General features: G+C 36.0%; 1 protein-coding gene across 5 annotated transcripts in view; it reads right to left on the reverse strand.

Annotated features, from left to right (window-relative positions):
• RPRD1A (regulation of nuclear pre-mRNA domain containing 1A) overlaps positions 1 to 23,915 on the reverse strand; it is a 72,459-nt gene that overhangs the window by 36,814 nt on the left and 11,730 nt on the right. For all 5 annotated transcript variants that reach the window (XR_003516822.1, XR_003516823.1, XM_027575456.2 and 2 more), the window contains exons 2-6: positions 7,775 to 7,904; positions 4,340 to 4,446; positions 4,163 to 4,260; positions 1,114 to 1,240; positions 828 to 1,003 (exon numbers count right to left, since the gene is read on the reverse strand). Coding sequence is in view for 3 of the 5 variants with exons in the window: in XM_027575456.2 (XP_027431257.1) it covers positions 828 to 1,003; positions 1,114 to 1,240; positions 4,163 to 4,260; positions 4,340 to 4,446; positions 7,775 to 7,904 (638 nt within the window). In the remaining 2 variants the exon portion in view is untranslated. The remainder of the gene's footprint in view (positions 1 to 827; positions 1,004 to 1,113; positions 1,241 to 4,162; positions 4,261 to 4,339; positions 4,447 to 7,774; positions 7,905 to 23,915) is intronic.

Genomic DNA, 23,915 nt, shown 5'->3' on the forward strand with positions numbered 1-23,915 from the left:
GAGAACTGCTTAAATAAAGGGATCCAGACAAGTTAGAAATTCTCCTACATATACATATAGAATAAGAAATTGCTAGAGCAATAAACAATTTAAACAAGAACTAGTCAAAAAAGATTCTGGTCCAACCACCCCTGACAACAGCTACTCTGCTCAAAGGAAATAGGAAAATGTTTCTCACCCTTGAACCTCCAGACTCATCAACAGTATCAGTCACCACTTAGCTTAAAGGAGTGATGACTTTCCTTTACAAAAGATTGTGTCTGAGCCAGGAGTGAGGTGGGAATATGTTAAACATTAGAATCAGGGATGGAACGAAAGACTAACTTGAAGACTAACTTCTTGAACGGAATTGATAAACTTTACAGGGACAGGGAGAGGGGGACTAGCATACCCACAATTAATTCTATGCCAAAAAAACTATTTTTTGATTGTATACCTAAAAGTACATACATGTACTCAGAACAAGAATTCAAGAAATCCAACCATAATTTACTGTAATTGACACCAGACTTTATACTGCTATTTTCCCACAGTTCTGTTCTTGAAAATAAGAGTTTAAGCTTTTCAGATGAATTACTATTATTGGAATTCCAAATGAATAATTTTATAAAGCAACCAATTTTCATAATACTAAATTTCTACGTTTACTTAGGCTGCTGACTTGGTTCAAGTAGAAAGAAACCCATTCCTGCAAGGAGTAGCTTACCTGGGCCATTGTCTAAAAAGGTCTATATCAAAAAATGCAAAATGTGTGGAAACAGAGTATTCTGAAATGCCTACCCAAGAAATAAATTAAACAAGCACTAAAGAAGGAAAAGGTTACGCACTTCCAATTTATGCTCTTTCTCTGCAAGGGCTTCCTTTTGACAACGAAGAAAATCTGCTAACATTCGAGTGAGTTGCTTCCTATCATCTATTTCAGCCGCCAATCTGCCATTGTAATCTGCCAGCAACATACAAGCATCCTCTACCATTTTAGAAAGCCTTTCTCCAGATTCTTTATCTAAGAAAAGCACAGAATAACAACATTATTACACAATAAAAACAATGCCATATGCCATTCCCTCACCCTGACTTCCAAAAAAGTTCCAGGTCACATTTTTCCTTTCTTACCTGTTATCTTATCTAGTAGGGATACTTCTTGGACTTCAACAGGCAAAGACGCTATCCTCTGATGAACTGCTGCATCACCTGAGGCTGCATTCTCTAGATCTTGTAATGCTCTAACAAGATCTAGAGTCTAAAAAGTTATACAACTTCAGAACCATAATAAATGAAGCTTAAACAAATACAAAAGACTTAAAATTTATTTCATATTCCTTACTACTTATGGGCTATATATCTGTTCGAAGTTTTAAATATAAACTACTTTTGAAGGCAGTCCATTTCTTTTAAGAAATATTAAGAAAAAGAAACTATACTATGTCAAGTGTTGGAAATATATAAATTGAAAACTAAAATAAGACATGGCCCTCAGCCTTGAGGAAGTCATACTCCAGTGGTAGAGACAGATAGTGTAAAAATAATTATCAGACTCTGAAAGTAACATGCATCATTTATATGCCAAATACATACAGTGGCAAAAGGGAAAGCAGGCTATAACTTCAACTTAGACAATACAAGTTGTACATATGACATATTCATTATATTATCATTATACATGGGCAGAATTTTTTTAATACTAAATTGGATATTTGGGGCAGGGGGATACAAATCATGTTCTACTACAACAAAGAAGAGTCTTACCAATTGTATTTCTACATGATGTAGTTAAAGTACAAGAGCAATGTAGTTTTGGAATATGTTTAAAAATGATATCTTCAACTACTCTACAGTTTGTTAACAAGATCATTAAAATATCACAAAATTCCATGTATCTGATGACTAATACTTACCTAAACACTTAGCCAATATAAAAATTATTTTATCATTAGAATATTTTACTTGCACTGTTTTCATATCAGATACAATTAGGAGGGAACAGCAAGCCTTTGCTGGTAACTTCACAATTCATAATGTCTATAAATTTATTCCAGAGAAAAATAAATACATTTTCTTTTTACTGGTCTCTATTTCCATCTCACCTCCTTCTTTTTTTCTTTTTTTAATCTCTAAGACTAGTTCCTGGAACAGCAGGAAATTACACACACTTGAAAAATATAGGATATAAGCAATTCTGTGTATACATTAAAGATGACACTGACAGATCGTTACTGGTTTTTCTTTAAGCCTTACAAAAAAATGCTGTCACTGGGGTCTAGCTCAAAGTAAATATCAAACATGATTAAGAATGAATGGAATCTAATATGAAATATACTATCCCACACATGCTTTTAATTCATTACTATGTGTTTAATATTCTAATATTTTACAAAATTTTGATGTAAGATATATCCCCCTACAAATGAAAGTGAGCTTAAGAGCAATGATGATTATCAGGAAGCTTGTTTCTTATGGTGCCCCAATTAACTTTTATATAGTAATTTTTAAATTAGTCTTAGAAAGTCTAAAATTTTCTGAAGTTCTGAGAAGTAATCTGGGTTTATGGTCTTGATATGCATGCTTTAACTACAATCTGCTCTCATCTCACCTTTACATTCCCACATGAGTTAATTCTAAGTTTCCAGTGCTGGGTCAAGGATCAGATAAAAAAGCAAAGTTGTATGAAAACAACACTAGCCTACAATTTCTAATAGAAGAGAATGAAATGAGTTCAACTGGATCCTACAAAGAGAAATTTTAGCCATTCTTAAAATAAAATGGTAGCTACAAAGCTGAACCACTGAGAATTAAGCAGTACAACTAATCTGAAAATAGTCATTATAAAATGAAAAGCATCAGCATTTTATTTAAGTACTAGATTAGAGTCAGACAGATACTCCTAAGATGTACAACTGAGGTTACTCTTTTCATCAGGGAGAACACAAGAGGATCAGACCCTGCATCTAGAACTTGGGTAAAATACTGTTCATGGAATCATAACAAGGCTCTCAGCACAAAGTGCTTTGTTTTAATTATTACCAAACAGAAAGAAATATAAACCTTAGTGTTTGGTTATTTGAAATGTTAATATTTTTTCCTCAAGCTTTTGTCCCTGGTGATCATGTGGGCTTCTGCACCTCCTGTCAACGAGTAGTTTGGATCAGGTCCTGGCTGAGTACCTAGCTGAGATTCTTTCTGCCTCCCCAGTATTAACAGTGACATAATACACCCACAGTTTTAGGCAGTGATTGGTTTTATCTTTCTTTCAAGTTCCTTTCATTGGGAAAGAGTTTCACCCAGCCTCTGGTTTCATGCAGTGAATTCAGGTCCAGTCCTCCAACTCCCATGGAGCACTTTGAGTTCTTATTACCCTAGTATTTCTGGAAAGCCAGTATGTACTCCCGGACCAAAGCTTAGCAAGAACTAGGCTCTGGCTCACATATTGTGCTTCTGTACCATTTCTAGCCCAAGAAGATATTTACCTTGTTTTATGAGTATGGCTATGTCTTCATTTTCTCCTTTTAAATTTTATCTGTCCCTCCTATATGTTTGAAACATAGAAGGAGGAAGCTTTAACACTCAATGCCCACATTAATTAAAAGTTAAAAATGTTTTTCTGGAATCATTTGATGGCTAAAGAATGCTATACTGTACCAACCTGGGAGGACACGGGGTTTAAGATAATGACTCTAATCCATCTTATTTTACCATGAACTATATGGTTCTATAGTTACACAGAACTGTATAAATACATGCTTGTTACTGTAACACTCATTTTTACATGTTTAAAAGAAAAAATACTCTAAAGGGCAGTGTTTATCTCTAGGAATGGCATTTTCAGTGTACTTAAATCATATAACAAAATAGTCTTACCACATAATGTTTTATTTATTTAAAAGGAAACTATTTAAATGGTGGATATCTCCCTAGACCTCATATTTAGCAATCAGATATCCTCTTTCTATGCAAAATACAGTTGCCTAATATATACATTATACAACATACATCAAACATAAGCAATCTGTTAATCAGAAAATAAGAGATATTCACATAGCTTCTTTCTTGTACTCAGAATTATAATAAAAATCAATTTACAGAAGTAAAACATTAAAATTAATAAAGCTTCATAGCCACATGAAGTAACAGTAGCAAAACTCCCTCAACAGAGAAAAACTTCTACCTGTGGTGGTTCACTTGGAGATCCCAGAGAGGAACAGTTTTCATTTTCATCCACTTTTATCTGTTCATAAGTTCGCTTCCTAGGCTTCTTATCACCATCTGAAATGGAAGAACACTGAAGTTTTAATGAAAGCAAACATTTTAACGAAGAGATCATGATAAAAGATTACACACTTACACAGAGCTTGCTTAAGTTGTTCTAATACATCATTCTCATAAACAGACCTTTCTTCCCAAATAGATAATACCCTTCCAAGGTGCTTCTTACAACTTTCATCAGTTTCACTAAAGAAAAAATACAAATAATAACAATTAATAGAGCTACTAAGAAGGTAATGGTTATTTTCAATACAATCAGACACTCATTCCCTGAAAAAAGCTGTTCAAATGTTTACTGAGCACCACTATGTGACCAGAAGTTCAGAGGTGAGGTGATCAAGGCAGACTTACTCCCTGCTTCCTTTAAAAGCTTACAGACATGTATTTTTTTAAGATTTTATTTTTTTAAGTAATCTCTACACCCAAAATGGGGTTCAGACTTACAACCCCGAGATCAAGAGTCACACGCTCTACTGACTGAGCCAGCCAGGTACCCCAGACACATTATTAAACAAAAAATTACAACAAAATGTAAAGGTGCTCACACTGGCTACTAGGGGTTTACAAAGAAGATGCCCCTAACTGAATGGCGGCTGAATATGAGGCTAAGAAGATTTCACATAGGTGATTTTGAAATTTATTTAACAAATACTTATTGATCAAGGCACTATCTTTGACACTGGAGATACAAATGGAGCTTTATAGCAGCTGTTGCTTATAAGGGCCACAAAAAAGAACAAGCTATTAAAGACAAGCATAATGCAGAGGCCTGGCCCACTTCAACAGAGATTAAAAAAAGGATCTGAGGAAGTGATATTTTGAGATCTGATGACTGGAATAACAGGGTAGTGGCAAACAGACTACTCCCAACCACATCCTAACTGCCTTCATCACTACCACTGTAGACTGAGCTGCTATTACCTCTTGCCTGGATTTCTTAGGTCTTCTCATTGGTCTCTTAGGCTCTTACTCTTCACTATGCTCTACTAATGTCAATCAAATCATATGGCTCTTCAATCCCCTAAGAGCTATCAATCATACCAAGAATAAAACCAAAATCCTTATGCTGGACCACAAGGTGGACATGTCTACTTCCTGGCTACTTCTCAGTCTACATTCTCTAAATACCTTCTCCCATACAGGGGCACCTGGGTGGCTCAGTCATTAAGCGTCTGCTTTCAGCTCAAGTCATGGTCCCAGGGTCCTGGGATCGAGCCCCACATTGGGCTCCCAGGGAGCCCACTTCCCCTGCTTGTGTTCCCTCTCTTGCTGTGTCTCTGTCAAATAAATAAATAAAATCTTAAAAAAAAAAAAAACCAAACCTTCTCCCATACAAATCTCCTTGCTGATCCTCAAATATGCCCAGCACACAGCTATTTCTGCCAAGTATTCCCTCTACATAGAAGCCTCTCCTAGAATGCTCAAGTGGCTCATTTCATCTTTTCCTTCAGTTTCTGTTCAAATGCCACCTCCCCCAAATAGTCATTCTTTATCGCATGATGTAAATCTCCTACCCTTTAGTTCCTTAATTTATTTCTTCACAATACTTACCTACTAGCATAGTATATATTCACCTGCACATCTAGTTATCACCTTTGTCATCCACTGAAATGCAAGCTCCACTAGGACAGAACCTTATCCTGTTCGCTAAAGTATCCTCAGGGCCCGGCACATGGCAGGCAGTCAATAAATACGTTATTGAGTTCCTCGGGAGAGGCAACATATTTAAAAAACTTAAGGTAGAAAGATCTAAAAGAGTGAGTTCAGTTAGCTTAAACTTGGACTATAAATTGTGTGTGTGGAAGAAATGTGAGACAGGAGTCTGAACATGTGGACAGGGCCATGAAGCAACACCTTAGGTCTTGCTCAGGACTTTAGACTTAATCTCTGGAACAAATGAGAACAACTCAAAGGCAAAGGAGCGTTATGATCAGCTCTGCAACTGTGGCTAGTTTTGTAAGTGGATTAAACAATACTGGAGGCTCCTGCAATTATACAGAAAATGACATTATGGGGGCACCTGGGTGGCTCAGTCCGTTAAGTGTCTGCCGTTAGCTCAGGTCCTATCTTGGGGTCCTGGGACAGAGCTGTGCCTTGGGTTCCCTGCTCAGCTGGGAGTCTGCTTCTCCCTCTCCTTCCATCCCTCCTTCCCCCCACCCCGCTCATGCTCTCGCGTGCGCTCTATCTCTAAAAAATAAAATCTTAAAAAAAAAAAAAAGAAATGACATTATGGAAACTGGAATGGAAAGAAATCTAAAGAACTGTGGGAACTATATATACTACATGGGACAAAGGGAGTGAAAGAGAAAGGGGAATGTGATATACTATAAATCACAGTATCAGAAAGTTAAAGCTGACACCTAATTTCTCATACGGGCGTCTGGATAGATAGAGTTGGATCTGCTGAGAGAGTGAAACCTAGAGGAGGAGGAAGTCTGACAGGAGCAAGGACATAATATGAGTTCAACATGACAGTACGTTTGAGATGTCTGGAGGCATACAACTAGAAATTCATTAGGCAACAGGACACACAGGTCTAAAACTAAGAAAACACATCTGGATTGGAGTGTAAGATTGTGAGTTATTAGGGTGTGGATAATAACTAAATACATGCAATATATAAAATCGCCCAGAGGTCAAGTGAAGAATATGACCACAGAAAGAGGGCTTAGGACTGAACTCTTAAGAAATGCCAAAATCTGAAAAGATGGTAAAAGACAATATCTAAAAGGAAAGATAAATAATATACATTTAAGAAAGTAACATACAGCACTGTAATTTTTGAAAAAAATGCATCCACTATGACTAAAGTTGCAGGGCATGCCTGGAGTATATTCTCATCCTTAAATCATTCAACACAGATCTTCATTTACCCCTGGATTCTATAATTTAGACTGATTTAGTAGTCTACCCCAATAATGTTTACCCAGTAATCTATCAAATATTCACGTTTGGAAATAAGCATTTAAAAGGGGCATAAGCCAAAGCACTGACCTTTACCCTCAGAATTTTTCTGTAGCAAAATTTTTCAACAGGCTTATAATTATTCTAAATAAATATTCTATACTTCCAAAGCATTTTAAAATGTTATGATGTATACACAAACACTAAAAAAACCCTTAAAATTATAAGCAATATGAAAGGAAAAGGTATGACGTTTATCCAGAAATATTAGTTGGAAAAATGGTAACTTTATAAGCACACAAATTTTCAATTCAATACCTTTATTTATTCTTAATGAAGTTCATTCCAAAATGGCAGCTGCTTTTGGTATCTTAAAGGAAAGCTGTTAATTCAAGTATTCCAAATACCCACCATTCCAACAGTTCAAAAATTTCCCTTCACACAAAGTATTTAACACATTTACAAATGCCATTTATAGTTAAGTCTTTTCAAATGAAAATTTCAAAGAAATAAATTCCCTGTTTTTTGTTTGAATGGCTTACAGCAAATTTTAACAAAAGCACATATTATGCACATTTAAAAGAGATTACCTAGTACTCAATTACCATACCTTGAAACATGTTTAAAAGCCTCCACTATAACTGGTGCAAAATCTTTTGTAAACTCCGGTCCCTTCCTTTTGCTGTTCTGAATGACATCATTGGCTAGGTAGAGAAAAGTAAGCTTCCTGTTTGGTTTGGCTGAAAAAAAAAAAAAAAATTAAAAATCTACTTAAAATATCCTCCTTTAACTTGGACAAACTTTCTCAATATCTGACTCAAGTAGTTTGAGAACTACAACAAACCTACTAACCTTTATGTATCATGTTCAAATCTAGCTTCTCATTCTACTACCGAACTCATCAAGTCACTATTCTTTAACTCTAGGTTTCTATAGTTTCTGGAGATGCAGCATGTGAGAAAAAAAAAAGGAGGAACTAGTCAATAATTAGTTTCCTTGCACTTTTACTAAGCTGCCCAAACTACTTACCTTTGATTACTAGTCTTATCACTATTCCCAAATTAGTAGTTTTATACACCAAAATCCTCAGGTCTACAAAAATGCATCGCTGTGACTCAACCTGTACTAAATTTTGTTAAAACTATTAAACACTACAAGAAATACAGCTCATTTAAAATAAGATGGTAACTGGTCATGTTAAGATGGTACCTTAAAGCTTGAATTTATGACTGTTTTAATACCCACATTTATTTTACAGTTATCATTAAGTTATTGTAAAACAAGAGTACGAAATGTAAAATACGTTGAAAGAGACCTCACTTTGATTAATTATGTACTTTTTGTTTATGAATAAATATTTCCCAAGCTGACAGAGTAAATGTTAGGGAGACCAAATGGGAAGTTTAGACTTTCACCCACTTTGGATTACATGGCCTTAAATAGCTGAATTCATCTAGACAAAAAGATGTCTCTTCTCATTAATATTCAGTGGGTGTAGTCATCCTTCTGAAAGAACAGAAAAGATTTCAACAATTGTGGGCCAGAATACATTTTTACTAATTACAATGTTAAGTGGTACAGTATTAAGTACAACTCAAGTTAAGAGTCATACATACAAGTAAAATTCAGTTGGTTGAACATAATCTTTTATATTGACATTTTCATAATATAATTTTACTAGAATTACATATGAATTATTCAAAGTAGCACAGTTATATTCAGAAACACTGTACTCTGTGGCATCCACATTCAGTGGCATAGGAAACTTATGGTCAAGACTGATAATCCAGTGCACCATATATGTGGGCCATCTTAGTGGATTTAAGACGAAAACAGGCAGGCTACTTTGGGCCCTCTAGATTTGAGTATTCAGTTTAATCATTCAACACATTAAAAGCCACTTCTGAGTTCAAGTCTTTCTTGAGAAAAAGCTAGTGACACACAACCTGCTTACAAGAAACTAAAATACTGAGTCAGAGACGACCAGTCTTTATAAATCTGTGCCATCCACTGCATAGTCTCATTTGCCTGTCTAAAGATGTGGCTCACGACTATGCTTTTGAAAGTCCTGGAATAGAATAAAGATATGGAAGAGATGGCAATAACAAAGACCAATTTGTTCTGATTCTTTTGGCTCTTGTCTGGTTAGATAAACCATTCAGTATAACTGGTTAAGATACCCTTTCCCATGAAGATGATCACAATGGCAACTTTCCCAATATTCAAACCTGTCTCTTTTTTACCTATCCCTGCCCAAAGAAAATCCCACCCAAAGAAGAGGTTAATATTAATTAATCCAAGTATTTGCCTTCTCAGCATCAAAATGAGTTTAAAAACTCAAATTTTTATTATTATCTAATTGGAGACCATCTGTAGTACTTCAAATGAGTACCTGAATCAATGGGCTCCTTTTCCTAAATACTGGTAACATTTACTATGTGTTACACACTACTCTAAGCACTTTACATATATTACCTAATTTAATCCAAATAATGTAAGGTACCATCATTACCTTCATTGGGCAGTTTTAACAAATAGGCATCAAAAGGGTTATCTGTCCATACTGATATATCCAGGAAGGGATCAGCCAGGATTTGAATCCAAAGTCCAACTCCTAAGCTTTCCCTCTTAACTGGACTATGCCTCTAACGACTATGTTATAAATGAAAGAGGATGTTACCTTTTGAAAAGATCAAGTAGTGACCCAACCAAAATACTTTAGAATGTTAGCAGCATTATTCACAAGAGCAAAAGGTAGAAGCAACACAAGTATCCACTGACAGATAAATGAATAAACAAAATGTGGTAATCCATACAAATGGAATATGATTCAGCCTTAAAAAGAAAGGACATCGTGATGCATGCTACAACATGAATGAACCTAGAGGATATTACGCTAAGTGAAACAAGCCAGTCACACACACAAAAAAATACTATATGGTTCTGCTTATATGAAATACCTAGAATAGTTAAATTCATAGAGACAGAAATTAAATGGTGATTGCCAGGCGCTGGAGAGAGAAAGGCAGAGAGAGTTGCTTAATAGGTACAGAGTTCCCGTTTTAGAAGATGAAAAGAATTCTGGAAATGGATGGTGATGATGGTTGTGTAATAGTGTGAATGTATTCAATACCAATAAACTGAAAACTTAGAAATGGTTAAAATGGTAAATTCTGTTACGTACCACACAAATTAAAAAGTGTATTTTACCATATTTATAAATCCATGGGCTACCAGCTCTTAAAAATAATTCAGAATGGTTTCTATAATGTACATTAAAGCAAAAATTTACAAGATATCAAAATATATTTCCCGGCATATTCCAAAAAACAAACCAAAACTACAGCATGGATTTCGTATGAGGTCCAAATATCAACACATTATTTTCATTTTCTTCCCCTTGTGGAACCCAAGTTAAATATGAGAAATACTTAGAAAATGCTATAATGTATATCCTTCTCCAAATTTTCAGTAAAAAAACTTACTTCCATTTAAAACTATGTGTATCTTCATGTAGAGCAAAAGTAAACTAATGGAACTAATTACAACAAGCAATTCCAAAAGAAAACCACAAAAATGATTTTCAAATGAATTTTGATAATTTGATAATAACAGAGCCATAAATTGCTATTAAAGCATACAAAATTAACAGAAAGAGCAAACCATTTCATAATTCCTTAAAGAAAAAACTCTGTTGGTAATAAAATATAATGCTTAAAACTGGGTGTGACCTAATCTCTTCCTTTATTTCTATTGTCACAGGGTTCCTTGTAAAACTGGCTATTTTCTAAATCTTCCATTCAATTTAAATAGCATTTATTTAAGGTTTGCTATGTGCCAGGGACCATGCTGGGCACTGACCAAAAATAACCTTTCCTGTTCAATCAAGAGTTTTCAAGCTCTATATAGACTGGCACATGACAGGTCACATCACTAAAAATGTGAGTTCCCTTTATTCCCACTCTCCACTAATGTATCACACCAACACTGGAAGCAATCATAAATATAATATTATATCCCAATGTATCTGTATGTGTATACTGCTATTTTTGTGCTAATAAAGTAAAGCAAATAAGGACCTGTCAATATTTACATTGTAAGGAACCATTTTCTTATATCTCACCTCTCTGAACTAAAAATTTTAAGCTACTGTGGGTATTAAGTATAGCCCCTTTTCCTTGGACCTTGTATGTGAACAGGTAAATCAAAACAAATAAATAATAATAAAATCTGGCTGGATAATATATGAGGACATAGTATTACCTAAAATGTTGAGCATATCCCCCAAAGGGCAATACAAATTCAGTCCATCACATAAGTAAGAGACAGTTACATAATAATTCACAATTCAAATAAAATATCAACTACAAGGTTTCAAAAAGAGACTGGGCTCTTATATAAACAATATGAAACTTTGCCACTCAAAGGACTACATAAATGCTACCTAGTTTCACCAATTCATGATCAGTTCAGAATCTAGTTTTACTTATTCATAATCAGAAAGGGAGAGCACTGGGGCACCTCGGTAGCTCAGCCGGTTGAGCATCTGACTTGGGTTCTGGCTCAGGTTATGATCTCGGGGTCATGAGACTGAGCCCAATGTTGGACTCCCACACTCAGCACAGTCTGCTTGGGATTCTTTACCCTCCTCCCACTCTCTCCCCCTCTGCTCCTTCCCCCAGTTGCGCGCATTCTTGCTCACTCACTCTCTCCAAAATAAATAAACAAACAAACAAATAAATATAATCTTTAAAAAAGTGAGAGCATCATTACTTATTTTCTTACAACTGTACAAACCATATATGCCTATTTATTTTGATAGAATACAGAATATCATAATCTAAGTTAATCACCCGTGTTTTTATGGTGACTGAAATTTAAAACCACACTAGATGACAATGCCAATAAATACAACAAACAGTTAAAATTTTACTGTGTTATCTATTAACACAAGAACCCTCTTTACAGAGGAAGCCTTCTACGTGGGAGAAGGACCAAAAAAAACTGAATAAACAAATATATACACACACAGACACACACACACACACACACACACACCAATGAACACTACCGTAGGTCTTATAGGAGGAAATCAGAAGAAAAGCCATTATCTTGAAACAAAAACCTATTAAAGACTTACTAAAAACTGCTGGACAGCCTCATTTATTTCCCTGGTAAACTAATTATCACTATAGTACACTACAAGACATGTTCATACAAATGAATAGTTGGTTATACGGCAGAAACTGCTTTAACTCTCTTTGCCACAGAAAGTGCGTAATCCCCAGGTGACTCATGAATAGATTCTGTCTGTCCCAGACAGGACCAAGAGTTCAGTCAAATCAGCTGGCTGCTTCATAATAGCTGAGGTGGGTGAAAAATGAGATGGATAAAGCCACTGTATTCCCGTACCACTGCCACAATGCCTCAGACTTTTGGCAGACCATCCCTTGCTTTAAAATCCTTCAAAGATTTTCTACTATTCTCCAGGTAACATTGTAAATCCTTAATAGAAACCAAAGGCCCAAGAATGTCTGTCTCTGCCCTCTATAATACTCTCTCTTCATGCCCAATACAACTAATCCTCTAACTTCCCCAACTCCTACCCATCCTTTACACCTCAGTTAAACAGGTTCTTCTGGTTTTCCTTCACCACTCGGTACACAAGTTAGGCAACGCTGATAGGCTCTCATAGCACCCCATACTTTCCCATGGAACACTTATTCCAACTATAATTACTTTTATTTAACCTAATGCTTCCCAACTAAACTAAGCTCCATTGAAAGCAACAACTGTCACTCTCATCTACCCATCTATGGCATAAAGCCCAGCAGTTGATTCACAATTTGCTTACTTATTTACTAAATCAGTAATTTTTTGGCCTAAAACTTTTCCTTTAATTATTAGTTCCACTAAGTTGGCTTCTGGTTTTAACCTCACCCAGCACAGCTGAAGGGGGAAAAAATGTAAAATTGCACTGCTCTCAGAAACCTCAACTTCAAATTCAGATTATGAAAGACAAACTTTCTTACAGATCTAGCTAATCTTATTTTCGAAGTACTGAATTCAAATATTTTTATCTCCTCCATTCTAGAGTTCTCACAAATCAATAATCTATAGAAAAATGGGCTAGTGTGAATGGAAAGATGAAAATCTGACACTAAAGTTGGCAAAAGTATGGTGGGATTACCACCTTTAGATACCTTCAGACATTGGTGGTTAATATATATATTAGTGAAACCTCTTAGAAAATTAATTTAGCAACACCCATGAAAAATGTAAATGCACAAATCCCTTGACCCTGCAAATTTCATGTCCAGGAATTTACCCTATGGATATATTATCATAACTGTACAATCACTAAGGATACTCATGATAACAAGATATGACTAAATAAATCATAGTGTATCCATACAATCCAATACTCTACAGCTGTTCAAAAATGAGACAGAGGGGCACCTGGGTGGCTCAGTTAAATGTCCAACTTGATTTTGGCTCAGGTCATGATCTCAGGGTCATGGGATCGAGCCCCGAGTCAGGTTCTGCGCTCAGTGTGGAGTCTGCTTGAGATTCTCTCTCTCTCTGCCTCTGCCCCTCCCACCCCTCAAAAAAAAAAAAAAAAGAGAAATTTATATACTGATATGGAAAGGTATCTGAGACATGTATCTCAGACATAGTGTTAAATTACACATATTCACACAAACACACAGTAGAAAGACCTACTTCATGGGAAGATCAAGAAATAATTTGGGGAGGGGTGTGTGTCAAGACTTGCCAACAAATATTTAAGTAATAAAGGGAAAACACATGGGGCACCTGGGTAGCTCAGTGGGTTAAGCGTTCTGACTTGATTTTGGCTCAGGTCCCAGTCTCGTGTCATGGGAATTGAGCCCCACATTAGGCTCCCAGCTCAGCAGGGAGTCCTTTTGGGATTCTTTCTCTCCCTCTCTTTCTGGTCTGCCCCCATGCACTCTCTCTCTAAAATAGATAAATAAATCTTAAAAAAAAAATAAAATAAAGGGAAAACACATGAGTTATATATTAAATAAATAACTTGGGCCTACATGCTGAAGAGGGCTTCTGGGTAGTGCTCACCTGATGCTCCAATTTGACTTTGTCCTATAGGTACATGATCTCTCTTATTTCACTATTTGGAAAAAAAAAAAAAAACTCCACCTAGACCCAAGCAAATGGACATCTTACCCAGTCTAACAGGTCAAAGTCAATTCAAGTTCCTGAAATGATTTCAAAAAATTTTGGTTTTAGTATATACAACAAATGAATTTTTTTAATTTAATTTTAATTTTTTTAAAAGATTTTATTTATTTGACAGAGAGAGACACAGCAAGAGAGAGGGAACACAAGCAGGGGGAGTGGGAGAGGGAGAAGCAGGCTTCATGCTGAGCAGGGAGCCCGACGCGGAACTCGATCCCAGGACCCAGGGATCATGACCTGAGCTGAAGGCAGACATTTAACGACTGAGCCACCCAAGCGCCCCACAAATGAATTTTTTAAATCTTGAAAAGAACAAACTTCATTCTGGACCATCAGACCACTACAGAAGACACTGTCAACTGGAAGAGTTCCGGAAGAATACACATCATACGGTTTATTCACATTATACTTCTAGAGTGGGACTGAGACTAAAACTTTTTTGCTCTTTTAAGAATGGTATTTTTAAAATAGTAATGTGGAATTTCCACAGCCACTGCGAAAACAGTATGGAGGTCCCTCAAAAAATAAAAAATAGAATTACTATATGATTTAGTAATTCCACTACTGGGTATTTACCCAAAGAAAACGAAAGCACTAATTCGAAAAGATAGATGCATCCCTATGTTTACTGCAGCATAATTTACAATAGCCGAGATATGGGGGCACCTGGGTTGCTCAGTAGGTTGAGCATCCAACTCTTGATTTCAGCTCAGGTCATTCTGTCAGGGTTATGAAATCGAGCCCCATGTCCATGCTCAGCGGGGAGACTGCTTGAGATTTTCTCCCTCTACTTCTACCCCTCCCCCCTCTCTCCCACATGCTCTAAATATATATATAAATCTTTTAAAAAAGTAATTGCCAGGGCACCTGGGTGGCTCAGTCAGTTGTTAAGCATTTGCCTTCAGCTCAGGTCGTGATTCCAGCGTCTTGGGATCAAGCCCCGCATCAGGCTCCCTGCTCCGCGGGAAGCCTGCTTCTCCCTCTCCCACTCCCCCTGCTTGTGTTCCCTCTCTCGCTGTGTCTCTCTCTGTCAAATAAATAAATAAAATCTTTAAAAAATAAATAAAATAAAAAAATAACTGCCAAGATATGGGAGCAACCCAAGTGTCCACTGATGGATAAAGATGGATATACTGTGGAGTATTAATCAGCCATAAAGAAGAATAAAATCTTGCCATTTGCAACAACACAGATGGACCTACAGGGTATAATACTGAATTAGTCAGTCAAAGACAAATACCATATAATTTCACTCATATGGAATTTAAGAAACAAAACAAAGGGAAAAAAAGAAACAAACAAAATCAGACCCTTAAATACAGAGAACAAGCTGGTGATTGCTGGGGAGAGGTGGGTGGGAGGGTAGGTGAAATAAAGAGGTTTAAAAGTACACTTACCACAATGAGCACTGAGAATTGTGTAGAATTGCTGAATTATACTGTATACCCAAAACTAATAATACCGTATGCTAATTATACTTGAATTAAAAAAATACATATTGACTATTTTCTTATAACTAGGCACTGCTCTGAAAGTTTATTGTGTATCTAATTTAATCTTTAAAACAACCCTACAAGGTAAGTTATTATCTCTATTTACCAATGAAATAATTATTAAAGTAATAAAATGCATTCAAAAAAATGCACTGAAATCAATCAGCAATCCCAGGACCCATACTGTGGTCCCTACACATTTTGCCAATAAAAGCAAGAAATGTGTAAGATGAGGCTGGCATAACCTGGCATAACTTGTCATGGTAGAAAGCAAGAAAGCTCTTTAAAAATTACTGGGGTTGTATCCAAAGGACACGAGTGACCCTCTAAGAGGCTGCCACTGGCAAAAGAGCATCAAAAAGAATGACTATAGGGGCACCTGGGTGGCTCAGTTGGTTATGCATCTGCCTTCGGCTCAGGTCATGATCCCCTTGCATTTCTTATAAGACCGCTGGGGCCTTATTTAGAAAGTCTTTCCACAATGCAAGACTAGAAAGAACTATAAATGCGTGTTTTCCTTATATGATTCCATAGTTGATTTTTCTCAGTGTTCTATCTTTAACTGGATTAATTTTACATATGGTATTGAGTAGAAATCTAAGAATCATTCGTAATATTCCAGTCCTTCTCCCATGAATATAAAGTGTCTAATTTACCAAATGCCTATATAAAATGGGTTTCCTCATAAGTGTCTACTCTGTTCCTTTCATACATATTCCTATTCCTGTACTGACATAAGACTCTTCTAACTTCAATGCCTTTAAAGGCTGTGTGGATACCTAAAAGAACACAAAATCTCCTTTACTGTTTTCCCTTCAATACTGTCAAAATTCATGGGGCACCTGGGTGGCTCAGTCAGTTGAGCGTCTGCCTTCAGCTCAGGTCATGATCCCAGGGTCCTGGGATGGAGCCCCACACTGGGCTCCCTGCTCGGCAGGGAGTCTGCTTCTCCCTCTCCCTGCCACTACCCTTGCTTGTTCTCTCTCTGTCAAATAAATAAAAATCTTTTTAAAAAATTGTCAAAATTTACAAGACAAAAATTAAAAATTGCCTTGCTCTTCCTCCACATTTACTTTTCCCAATGACCTCTAGATTTAGCTTTAAATTTCCTGTAAAAGAACAAATTTCTTTTGGACTGCCCTGAATTTAAAAATTAATCTGGGAATAACTGGCCTTTTTGCAATGAATTTTTATTTAGGAATTTAACATATTACTGTGCTGTTTTAAATTTTATAACAAATGCATATTTCAAAGCAATAAAAACTAAAAGTGTTTAGCATAGTTATATTAAAATAAGTTTGTTAAAGTACTAATACAACATGCAAACCAGAAAGTATCTTATAATATCTAAGACAAGAAAACACTAGTAAAAATACTAGTCTCAGAGTTCCAAATGATGTGTCCCAGTTCCAATATAAAGACCAGTTTGTAGAGAACTTGTGTTTCCAGGAAGATGGAGAAGATGTCGTTTTACCTATTTCTCCTGCAAAGTACAACTACAATCCTGGGCATTATAAATAAAACAAACATAAGAAAAGAAACAAAGGCAGATAGGCTAGGGACCTTGGGACCCAAAGAATAGTACAAGGTGAGTTCTTGGAGTTTTCTTTTTGCCTTTCTCTTAGATTGGGAGTTGAAAAAGTCAGCAACCCAGAAATCCTAACAGGTGCCAACATAAAAAGTTCCAACACAAACCTTTCCATTCTAGCCAAATGACCAGGAAAAGGGAAACCTAGAAAGATAGAAAACTTTTAGACAATAACCAGTCTACTCCAGCAAAATACCACAGGGGGAAAAAAAAAAAAGATAAAACAGCACAAAAAACTGTACCCACCCACACCCACACTAAACAAAGGCTAAATGAGAAGCCAGGCTGTGATGTGGAGCCCAACACCTCTCAAGAGTGGTGTCAGAGAAGGCAAAGGTAGGGAAGCCTGGACTTCCATTCCCACCCAGCAGTAAGAAGGCACTGCCCCCTGGGATGGTGTCACAGAAGGCCTAGTGGAGAGCTAGGACTTCCACAATGGCCCAGCAGTCCTAAGACCACACATTCCTAACCCCCACTTTGTGGTGTCTGCCAAACTCCCACTTGCACTCAACAGTAACAAAGAGTACCTCCCTACCCTGATGGAGTAGTATCAGAGAAATCGAGATAAAACAATATTAAATAAAGTCCAGATTCTCAAACATAACACACACACAAAATATGGATCAAGCAAATATCACTCATTGTACCAAGAACCAAAGGGATCTCAAACCGAATGAAAAAAGACTATCAATAGATGCTAACACTGTGGTGACAGAGATATTAGAATTCTCTTACAAAAATTTTAAGGCAACCATCATAAGAATGCTTCAAGTAGCATATGCAAATATACTGAAAATACAATCTATCAAAATTTGTGGAATAAAGCTGAAGCAGGGCTGAGAAATTTTCAGCACTAAATGCATATAATAGAAAAGATGAACAAGTCTCAAATCAATAATCTAAACTCCCACCTCAAAAACCTAGAATAAGAGCAAAATTAACTGAAGAAAACAGAAAGAGGAAATAATAAAAGCAAAAGTTAATGAAACTAAAACAAAAGTAGAGGAAAAAAAATCAGTGAAAAAAAGCTGTTTTCTCCCCAAGTTTTACTGAGATTTAATTGACATACATCATTGTACATCAAGTTTAAGGTGTGCAGCATAATGGTCTGACTTACATATACTTTGAAATGCTTACTGCAGTAAGTTTAACATCCATCATCTCATACAGACACAAAAAGTTTTTTTCTCCTTATGATGAGAACTCAGGATTTACTCTTAACGACTTTCATTTATATAATACAGCAAGATAAACTAGTCACAATGTTGTACATTACAGCCCTAGTACCTATCTACCTTGTAATTGGAAGTTTGGACCTTTTGACCCCTTCTTCCAAACCCCCCTCCCTCCTCTGGTAACCACATGTTTGATGTCTTTGTGCTGAGTTTCTGCTCCTAGGGTTTTTTTTTTTTTTTTTTAAAGATTTGACATATAAATAAGATCATTCAGTACTTGTCTTTCTCTGACTTATTTCACTTAGTATAATGCCCTCCAGTCCACCCATGTCACAAATGGCAGCATTTCCTCATTTTTTATGGCTGAATAATATTCCAGTGTGTATATATACAGTAATTTCTTTACCCATTCATCTGAGGATGAATACTTAGGTAGTTTCCATGTCCTGGAGATTGTAAATAATACTGATATTAACATGGGGGTGCAGATACCTTCTCAAGTTAGCATTTTCATTTCTTTTGGATACATACCAGAAGTGGAACTGCTGCATCATATGGGAGCTCTATTTTTAATTTTTTGAGGATCCTCTACACTGTTTTCCATAGTAATTTTATCAGTTTATAATCCCACCACGAAGGGTTCCCTTTCCTCTACATCCTCTCCAGCATTTGTTATCTCTTATCTTTTTGATGATGACCATTCTAACAGGTGTAAGGTGATACCTCATTGTGGTTTTGATTTGCATTTTCCTAATGATTAGTAATGTTGAGCATCAAAGAGCTGTTTCTTTGAAAATATAGATAGCACTGATGAACTTCTACCAAGAATGACAAGGGAAAAAAGGGAAAACACATATTTTCAGTATCAAAAATATCAGTATAGACATCAATAGGACAATAAGGATACAAAGGGCATACAATGAACAACCCCAGACACATAAATTTGACAACTTAGGGAAATGGACTACACTGACTCAAAAAAATACAAACTGCAGCAACTCACCCAATGTATGATACAGAGAATCTAAATAGTCCTGTGACATTTAAGAAAATTGAATATGTAATTTTTAAGTTCCCAAAAAAGAAATCTCCAGATCCAGATGGTTTCTGCCAAATAATTCTACCAAACATTAAAAGAATTTTAAAAATTCTACACAACCTCTTCCAGGAAATAGGGGAACACACCCCAGTTCACCTTATGAAGTCAGTGCTACTCTAATTTCAAAATAAGATGCACAAACACAAAGTGGAGCAAAAGTCCTTATACATACAGATGTAAATATCCTTAACAAAATATTAGCAAATAGAATTCAGCAGTATGTAAAAAGAATTCACAATCACAAACAAGTGGGGTTTATGGTAGGGAGGTACATCTGGCTCAAGATCTGAAAACTGATCAATAATACAGCATATTAAGAGGCTAAAGAAAAGAATCACATGATCAATTGGTGGAAAAAAGACTTGACAAAATTCAGACATTTTACTTTAAAATCTCTCAAAAACCAGCAATAGAGGAACTTCCTCAACTTGATATAGAATCTAAAAATAAAACTACAGCTAACATTCTAAAGGTGAAAGACTGACTGCTTTCCCAATAAGAAAAAAGACAAGGATGTCCACTCTCATCATTCTTATTCAACACCGTGCTTGAAATGCCAGCAAGTTCAATAAGGTAAGAAAAAGAAAAACACAAAGGTCAAAGATGAAGAAATAAAAGTGTACCCATTTGTAAATGACATGACTGTCTTCACAGAAAAATCCCAAGGAAACCTACCAAAAAACTCCTACAACTAATAAGTATGTTTAGCAAGGTCACAGAAAACAAGATAAATACTTAAAAATCACTTGTATTTGAATATATAAGCAATGAGCATGTGGACAGTGAAATTAAAAATACAATACCATTTTAAATTGCTCAAAATAGCTAAAATGCTTAAGCGCAAAAACAAAACACATATAGGACTACATAATGTTGATTATAAACATCAAAGAAGATCTAAGGAAACAGAAAGATGTGCCATGTTTATGGACTGGAAGACTCAAAGTAATAAAGATGTCAATTCTCCCTAAACTGCCATATAGCATTAAAGAACCCTTATCAAAATCCCATCAAATAAGTTTTATTAATATAGACGAGATTATTCTAAAGTCTGTATAGAAGAGCAAAGGAACTAGAATAGCTAAAACAATTTTGAAAAATATAGAAGGAACCAGTTTACTCAATTTCAAGATACATAGTTGTAGTAATCAAGACAATGTATGGTGGGGTTCCTGGGTGGCTCAGTCGGTTAAGCATCAACCTTCGGCTCCAGTCATGATCTTAGGGTCCTGGGGTCGAGCCCTACATCAGGCTCCCTGCTCAGCGGGAGCATGCTTCTCCCTCTCCCTCTGCTTCTCCCCTTGCTTGTGCTCTCTCACTCTCTCTGTCAAATAAATAAATAAAATCTTAAAAAAAAAAAAAAAGACTATGTATGGTATTCATTGGCGGAAGGAGAGACACATGGATCAACAGAATAGAGAACCCAGAAATAGAGTCACACAAATAAGTCCAAGTCAATTTAAACAAAAGTGCAGGGGAGCCTGGGTGGCTCGTCGTTAAGCATCTGGCTTCAGCTCAGGTCACGATCCCACAGTCCTGGGATCGAGCCCTGCATCGGGCTCCCTGCTTGGCAGGAGGTCTGCTTCTCCCTCTCCCCTCCCCCTGCTTGTGTTCCCTCTCTTGCTGTGTCTCTCTCTATCAAATAAATAAATAAAATCTTAAAAAAATATTTTAAGCAAAAGTGCAAAAGCAATTCAATGAAAGAAAGACAGCTTTTGAACAAAGTGCTCGAGATTCTGAACATCTACATGCAAAAACCAAACCTTGACCTAAATTTCACACCTTATACAAAAATTGACTCAAAACATATCATGGACTTAGGCAAATTATATAAACATTTTAGAACAAAACATAGGGGAAAAAAAAAACAAACAAAATCCAGGGCTAAGCAAGGTTCTTAAAGGACATCAAAAGCATAATGCAGGGGCACCTGGGAGTTCAGTCAGTTAAGCACCAGACTCTTGATTTCGGCTCACGTAGTGATCTCGGGGTCATGGGACAGACCCCAGCACTGGGCTCCACACTTAGCAGGGAGTCTGTTTCTCTTCCTCAACCTCTGACCTCCCACCCCCTGGCTCACATACATGCACACTTTCTCTCTCTCTAATAATCTTTTTGTATAAAAAGCATAATTCAAAACAGAAAATTGGATAAACTGAGGATAAGTAGGGGGTGTGCTGGGAGTGAAGTGAATATAGCAATAGGGGGTAACAAAAAAATTCCTTGTGGTGATGGAAATGTTCTTTACCTTGACTATAACAATGTCAGTATCACAACTATGCTGGGCTTTTTATTCAATATCTATTTTTTGGAAATTACAAAAACTAGTTCTGCATGATGTTACCACTGGGGAAAGCTGGCAAAAGCTAAACAGGATGTATTATTTCTTACAAATGAATGTGAATCTACAATTATCTAAAAATATACAGTATTTTTTATAATTTCACATTAATACCTCTAGTTTCAGGGCTAAAGAATCACAACGCAAGCAATGCCCATTAAGAAGGTAACTGCAAGAAACTTCATATGGTATTTACATACTTATTTACAGACATTAATAGCAATTTCTTTGATTTCACCCCAAAAGGATCTGAAAGCTAAAACTTTAAAAATTAAAACAATTATTATGTTAAATTAGGCAAGATTATAAATAAAACAAAACTAATGTAAAACATTCACGGTCTCTACTAATCTGAGAGCAGTTTTCAAACTTTCTGCTCTCAGGACCCCTTCATACTCTTACAAATTATTGAGAACATGAAAGAGATTTTACTCACACAGCTTACATTTACCAATGCTTACCTTATTAAAAATTAAAACAGAATAACTTTAAAATATGTATTAGTTCGTTTTAAAGTAGGAATAAAAATTAGATGTTAACATAACGTTTAAAAAATGTATTTCCAGGTGCGCCTGGGCAGCTCAGTTGTTAAGCATCTGCCTTCGGCTCAGGTCATGATCCCAGGGTCCTGGGATTGAGCCCTGCATTGGGCTCCCTGCTCTGCGGGAAGCCTGCTCTCCCTCTCCCACTCCCCTGCTTATGTTCCCTCTCTGTGTGTCTCTCTGTCAAATAAATAAAATCTTTAAAAAAAAAAAAGTATTTCCCAAACTTAAAAATGAAGAGTCCTGTTTTACATTTTTGCAAATCTTCAGCACAACAGAATACAGATGGATTTTCATATCTGCTCTCTATTAACTAAGCCATGATAATGTTGTTTCAGTGGAAGCAATGAACAAAAGCAGGCTTCATCCAGATATAGTCAGTGCAAGTATTTTAATAACTATTACAGATAATTGTGGATATTCTTTTTGAAACTACAACAAAACCCAACAAATTCTATTTTTTTAAAAGATGGTAAATTGCAATATAGAATCCTAAAACATACCAATCAACTTTAAAAACTGTTACGTTAAAATCCTTGTCTACCAGGCTCTTTGAATGGATCTTTTACTCATGCATAATTTTGTAACATCATGCATTGGTCTTCTGATAAATACTAGTTCACGGTTATAAAGATATTCCAACTATTGAAACATTTCATTAGGCAGTATCAAAAGTCACATGTGTAAATATCATTACTGATTTCACTGGAGAAGTGTTTAAAAAATATTGGGAAGTTGTTAGGCTCAAGGTGACACATGCAAGTTTTCCAAAAATCTATTCACAGGTGACATGATTTTACTTGTAGAAAACCCTAAAGATTCCACAAAAAACAAACCTATTTAGCAAAGTTGCAGCATACAAAATCAGCACTCAAAATTCAGTTTCTATAAATTATAATAAACCCAAAAAGGAAACTAAAGACAATTCCATTTATAATCAGATAAAAACAATAACTTACAAATAATTTAACCAAGGAGGTGTAAGACTTGTACACTGAAAACTACAAAACATTGCTGAAGGAAATGAAAGAAGACATAAATAAATTCAAATAGATCCCATGTCCACAGGTTGGAAGACTTACTACTGATAAGATAATACCTCTCAAAGTGACCTACAGATTAAATGGAAACCCTATTAAACTCTCCACAGCATTTTTGCAGAAATAAAAAACCCATCCTAAAACTCATATATATTTTCAAGTGATATCAAATGGCCAAAAGAATCTTAGAAAAGAAATCAAAGTTGGAACACTTGTACATCCTGACTGCAAAACTTACGAGAAAGCTACACTAATTGG

The sequence above is a fragment of the Zalophus californianus genome, chromosome 14 (assembly GCF_009762305.2).
Source record: "Zalophus californianus isolate mZalCal1 chromosome 14, mZalCal1.pri.v2, whole genome shotgun sequence".
Lineage (NCBI taxonomy): Eukaryota > Metazoa > Chordata > Mammalia > Carnivora > Otariidae > Zalophus > Zalophus californianus.